This window comes from Coffea eugenioides, chromosome 7, assembly GCF_003713205.1.
Source record: "Coffea eugenioides isolate CCC68of chromosome 7, Ceug_1.0, whole genome shotgun sequence".
Classification (NCBI taxonomy): Eukaryota; Viridiplantae; Streptophyta; class Magnoliopsida; order Gentianales; family Rubiaceae; genus Coffea; species Coffea eugenioides.
The window spans coordinates 13,836,469-13,841,747 of record NC_040041.1 but is presented as its reverse complement, the minus strand read 5'-3'; the positions used below and the strand labels follow the sequence as shown (position 1 = coordinate 13,841,747).

The 5,279-nt window shown below is 33.5% G+C and overlaps 1 protein-coding gene across 1 annotated transcript; it reads right to left on the bottom strand.

Moving 5' to 3' along the window:
* Positions 1–1,227: 1,227 nt before the first annotated feature.
* Positions 1,228–3,772, bottom strand: LOC113776976 (probable S-adenosylmethionine-dependent methyltransferase At5g37990). The gene is made up of 3 exons (XM_027322028.1): positions 3,704–3,772; positions 2,936–3,604; positions 1,228–1,575 (listed from the first exon to the last, which is right to left on the bottom strand). The coding sequence occupies exons 1-3, from the start codon at positions 3,770–3,772 to the stop codon at positions 1,228–1,230; spliced, it is 1,086 nt and encodes a 361-aa protein (XP_027177829.1).
* Between the last annotated feature and the right edge of the window lie 1,507 nt (positions 3,773–5,279).

Sequence of the window (5,279 nt, the reverse complement as noted above, 5' to 3'; positions counted from 1 at the left end):
TTTCTTTTAAAAAAAAAAAAGAGAAAAATAAAAAAAAATTCCCCCAAATATCCAATGCCTAAAATGCATTATTTGGGCCGAGTTCAGTAACGACAAACTACTCTGGCGATGGACTAATCCCCAAGTGATCCAGCAGCCCCACTCCGGCCTCCCCCTCCCAATGTTAATATTGCATTTTTTTTTTTTTTTGGGGTAATTCCTTGTCTTGTTGATCATTGTTTCGCTCCATCGTCTTTGATTTTTCCCATGTCTAGTCTTTCTCATGCAATTTTCCATTCAATTAACGAATTCCGGTAAAAGGTAAAACCTTTGCAGCACAAGGAAAATTATGAAACGCCAAAATGGTGAATCATTCATTCATTAGTCGCCAAAAAGGAAATTCGCAATTTTTTCTCCACTACCTTGGCCTTACATAAAAGACGGCATCGGTTAATAATCCTTTACCTTTTTCAATTTGGGCTCATTAAGTAAAAGTAGTTACCAAAACAAAGCCCTCATGAGTAGAATAGTATTGTAGTACATGAATTCAAATGACATTTCAAGAATTTTAAAAATTTCACTCGCATTCTTGTGAATTCTAAAAAGTTAATTTGTATTATGAATTTGGCCTTAAGAAATTATTCTGATATCAGCTACTTGCCCCCCTTCCCAAGCTTGAGAATTTGGTATTCTGTTGAAATATTTTTGACATTTTACTTTTGCCCCACAAAAACTTCAAACATTTTACTTCCAAACAACAATGTAAATGAGTCTAATTAAATCAAACACTCAAGTCTTCAAACTTGTCTGTAAATTTTAAAGAATTTAAAATTGCGTTTAAATTTGGCTTCTTTATACATTGTTTTGAGTTCACATGAGCTTTTATCGAATTGAGCTCGATTGAATTTTTCACATACAAATTTGTCCCTTAAATTAGTAAGAAAATATTTAATCAAATCATTAGAAATATCATATGTGGTTATTTGGGCCACACAAAATATATATTCTAACATGATGTCGTCAACCAAGCTTATAGTTGGACAATAAGATACGTGAGATTTTATTCTTTGTTAATCATCCATTATAAGTTCTTTTTTATTCATCCATTACAATGGATAGCTTCTAGATATGCTTGATTATGCAAGCTAATGCTCCACAGTCAGGAGCAGCTGTTTCAAAGCCATTTCTTGGGTTGCCCTTCGGCAACTAACAACGCCTGCACAATCCATAAGGTCCACTAAACTTGTTTCATGTTCTCAATTTTCGCTTGAGGAGGACAAAAATAACAACCATATCCTGATTCTCAGGGTTAAAGAGAGAGGAAGACTCTGCAAGTTTCTGCGTAAACAGTTCAAACAATTCATCCATGATATCACTTCCAAATTGTTTCTCTAGAAGTCCCTCTAATGCAGCTCTGAGGTACAAAGCAATTCCACTAGGGTTGGAGAAAACCACATGCTTTCCTGGAATGCTTAATATCTCCATTCTCTGAACATTTAGATGTTCATTTGCCTTCATCAGGGTCTTTATCTCATTAGGAGATGGGAGATATAGTGGCAAGTTGAACATATTCACTTTCAATTCATCGACCAGTCCCTGCAATAGGTGCATCTTAGTATTTAAAGTACTTTTTTTTTGTTAGCCAAAACCTGCAGTCGAAATTGGAAGAAATACTTTAACCAAAACTCATTCTTATATGGTACTTTAAATAAAGAAACTGTAAAATAAAAAATTCCTACTTGTGGATTTGCAACTGCTATTTTTAAGCTGAAGACATGTTTCAGAAATTATGGAACATGGTTAATAGCTGACTCGTGACCAAGGAGGTATTCCATTCATTCTCTGCCATTGGTATATTATGCCTGATTTGGTTGACTTCCTGTATCTATTTTGTTTCATCCTGGATATTTTTATTAATCAGAAGAAATGTTGGAAAAAGAGATTGGTGCCTTGTTGTGACGCTTTTGGGCCAGCATTAATTATCTGGTATGATTTCTATTCTGTCCATGTTTGTTACAAGTAGTAAATTTGACATATGAAGCTCACTTCCATCCAATACTTTGTACCTTTTTATTTCAGCGAAATAAGTACATAAGTTTAGAGGGTAAGGACTTAATATCAAAATAATGTCTTATATTTGCAAATAGGAATGAAAAACGAACGAAACTATATATTATACTTGAATTGATGTTGAAATAGTAAAAGCTAATTTGCGCTTAGTTCACCAATTAATCAAACCAAACAAAAACAATATTTTGTATCCAATAAAATTTCAAATTTGAAATCGAGCTTGGCTGACTTAACATAGTATATGAAATTTATATGTGAAAATTTTAATTGAGTTTGACTTGATAAAGCTCATCTAAATTCAGCGCAATAAATAAATGAATTAAATTTAAATACAATTTTAAACTCTTTAGAATAGATAGACAAGTTTGACAACTTGAGTGCTTGGCTCAATTAGCTTCATTCATAACCCTATTTGCAAGTAAAAATTTTGAAATTTTTTGTGGGGCAAATGTAAAATGTCAAAAATATTTCCACAGAATACCAGATTCTCAATGCTCAAGCTTGGGGAGAAGGGCAAGTATTAATATCAGAATAATTTCTTAAGGCTAAATTATAATACAAATAGACTTTTTAAAATTCATAAGAGGGAAAATAAAATTTTTAAAATTCTTGAGGGGGTGGCTGCCCCTCCCTGCAAAGATCCGATCCAATAAAACTCTTGTCTCGCAGGTTCATAGAAGTGTTAAAAAAGAATTGCAAATGTCATTTGAATTAAAAAGATGAATAATTTAACTATCTAAAACTATTTAGGATATATTAGATGATAATTCGAATTTAATATTATTCAAGTGATAAAAAAATCAATATTCTATGTTGCATCCCTGCATTGAGATGTATTCACATAGAGTTCTTAGTTGAAGAAGATCTGAAACTAATGAAATCTAACCTTCTTAGCCAAGTCCATGAGGCAAGATCCTAGAACTTCAAATTCTTTCTCTGTGACGATAGTTGTCTGAGATTCACGGATGGCATCAGGGACAGCAGGAATAACAAGGGCCATCAGCCCTCCATCGACTAGCTCGTGTGCCCTTGCATTCAGAAATGACTCCAAGTCCTTTGCAAATTGAGATGCATAAACCTCAAGAACTTTCTTTTTGGCCCCTCCGTGGTGAATCTTTCCTTTGTTCCATGCAGGGGACGTGTTGTCTGTAACCTCTTTTGGCACATCTGAAAGCCAGTGAAGTGAGCAAGATGAGTGAGCAAAATGAAGGGATGCCTTTGGGAGCAAAACCTTGTGGAAGTCACCAGGCACTCCAGCTGCAAGGTAGTGTCTCTCTGGCGGAAGTGAAGCAAAAAGTGTGTTGAAATCATTAGATATATGGTCATTAAAAAAGACTTGAAACTCAGGGACTTCAGATGCTAGTCCCTCTTTTCTGAGTTTTTCCTCCAGGGCTTCTCTTATCACTTTCATGGCCACAAATGTATTTGGTCCTGTAGAACAGCCAAAATCTGCTATGCGAAATGGATGCACAGAGGTTGAAGAAAGTTGCTTGACATCAAGTTCTTTGTCAATCTCTTCTTTGATAAGTTCTTTTGCAACGTCAACTGCTCCTCTCTGCCACAAAAAAAATAAAATAAAATAAATAAAATCTTTACGTAAGTCTTATATACCTTAGACATTTATAATGAGGTAATTGCAGTTTAAACTAGCAACCTGATAGGATGAGTTTTGGGCATAGCTTTGAGGTCCATTTCCTCCATTCATGGCATATGCTTGAGGCATTTTTTCTATCTATATCTCTTCTCTTGCCATGTCTTGATACCTCTGCCTAGATGGTTTAATTTATACTAGGCAGAGGCTTAGGCTTAAGTGTTGTCTTTTAGCCCTTTACACGGCGGGCATTTCTACTAATAAATGGCAATCCTAATACATAACAGGATTGACATATGCAAAACAAACAAGAAACCAAAGCAGATTTGTATCTATCCCCCAACAACCCCATGAAAATCGGGTCAAATTATTTTTCTAAATGATATTTTAGTTTTCAATCGCTGCATTGCTTTTATTTTTTTTAAATTTTTTATTGAAGATATCACATGCATACAGCTTATACCCTGCAGGCCATAATTCTATATTTGTTGTCCAATGACTAGGGTTGAAAGACGAATTAAACTACTCGAAACTCGAATCGACCTTAACTTCATTCGAGTTTAGTTAATTAACTAATAAAATTGAGGTTGAGCAGCGTTTTGTATTTGATAAATTTTCAAATTTGACTTGAGCTTCGCTTCCTTTCACTGTGAATTTGCCAAATTACTATGAATTAATTTCCTTATTAAATTACTCGTCCAATTTGACTCGAGCTTGGCTTTCCTTTCAAAATTTTTACTTTTACCCATGCTTTTTCTTTCCTGTTGGTTTTCTTTTGTGCCATGATGTAAAGAAATAAAGAACACAACTGCAAATGATAAGTATATTTAGAACTAGTCATTGGACATAACATGGATTTTTTTTACCTTCTCTTTTTGATAAAACAACATCATAATTTCAATAAAATATGTATTAATGGCAGAAGTTACATAATCAAATATACAGAGATATCAAAGAACAGATCTGAAGAATAGATAAAAATTACACTATAAAGCTCTAAATTTTAAAAAAATCAGATAAAATAATTGTGGCTCCACAAACATCTGTGCATGCTTTCAAGCTTCCAATCTGTTAATTAACTGTTTCAAGTTCAAATATTATGGTGAGATCTATCAAATATATATAAGAAATTCCAGATCTAACAAAACTTAAAAAACTCAAATCTAATAAAAGAAAAATGAAAAAAATTACATAAAACTCTCACCACGAATCCCTAGGAAAGAAGAAGACTCACTAGAAAGTCTAAGAAAAAGAAAACTCTCCCTTAACAACCCTATGAGAGAAGAAACTCTCATTAGTAAACCTTAGAAGAGATTCTATTCGCACAAATGAAAAAAATTATAGAGAGGGCTTCTCCCATGGGAAAGATTAGAAAAATCTGATCTCTCTCCCATGGGGGAGTTGAAGGAAGTTTTGATTGGAGAGTTTTGCATAGAGATGTCAAAGAAAATCAACTTTTCTAGAGAGGAACAAGTGCCAAACATTTTGTTGTCATTTTTTTCCTTCTCTTTAATATTTTTTCAATTTTGATTGTGCTAGCGTAATTTGTTTCTTGACTGTGCTCTGGCTTTCAGAAATATAAATTTACTGATATTTGCACATATTATAGTCCTTTTTTGATAAAAAAAAAACAGAGTTT

Excerpts from the sequence above, each read along its gene's own strand:
- LOC113776976 (XM_027322028.1), bottom strand. The coding sequence starts at position 3,772 with ATGCCTCAAGCATATGCCATGAATGGAGGAAATGGACCTCAAAGCTAT. Across the intron at positions 3,605-3,703 it reads CCCAAAACTCATCCTATCAG|AGAGGAGCAGTTGACGTTGC; the intron begins GTTGCTAGTTTA and ends TTTTTGTGGCAG. Across the intron at positions 1,576-2,935 it reads TCATGGACTTGGCTAAGAAG|GGACTGGTCGATGAATTGAA; the intron begins GTTAGATTTCAT and ends CACCTATTGCAG.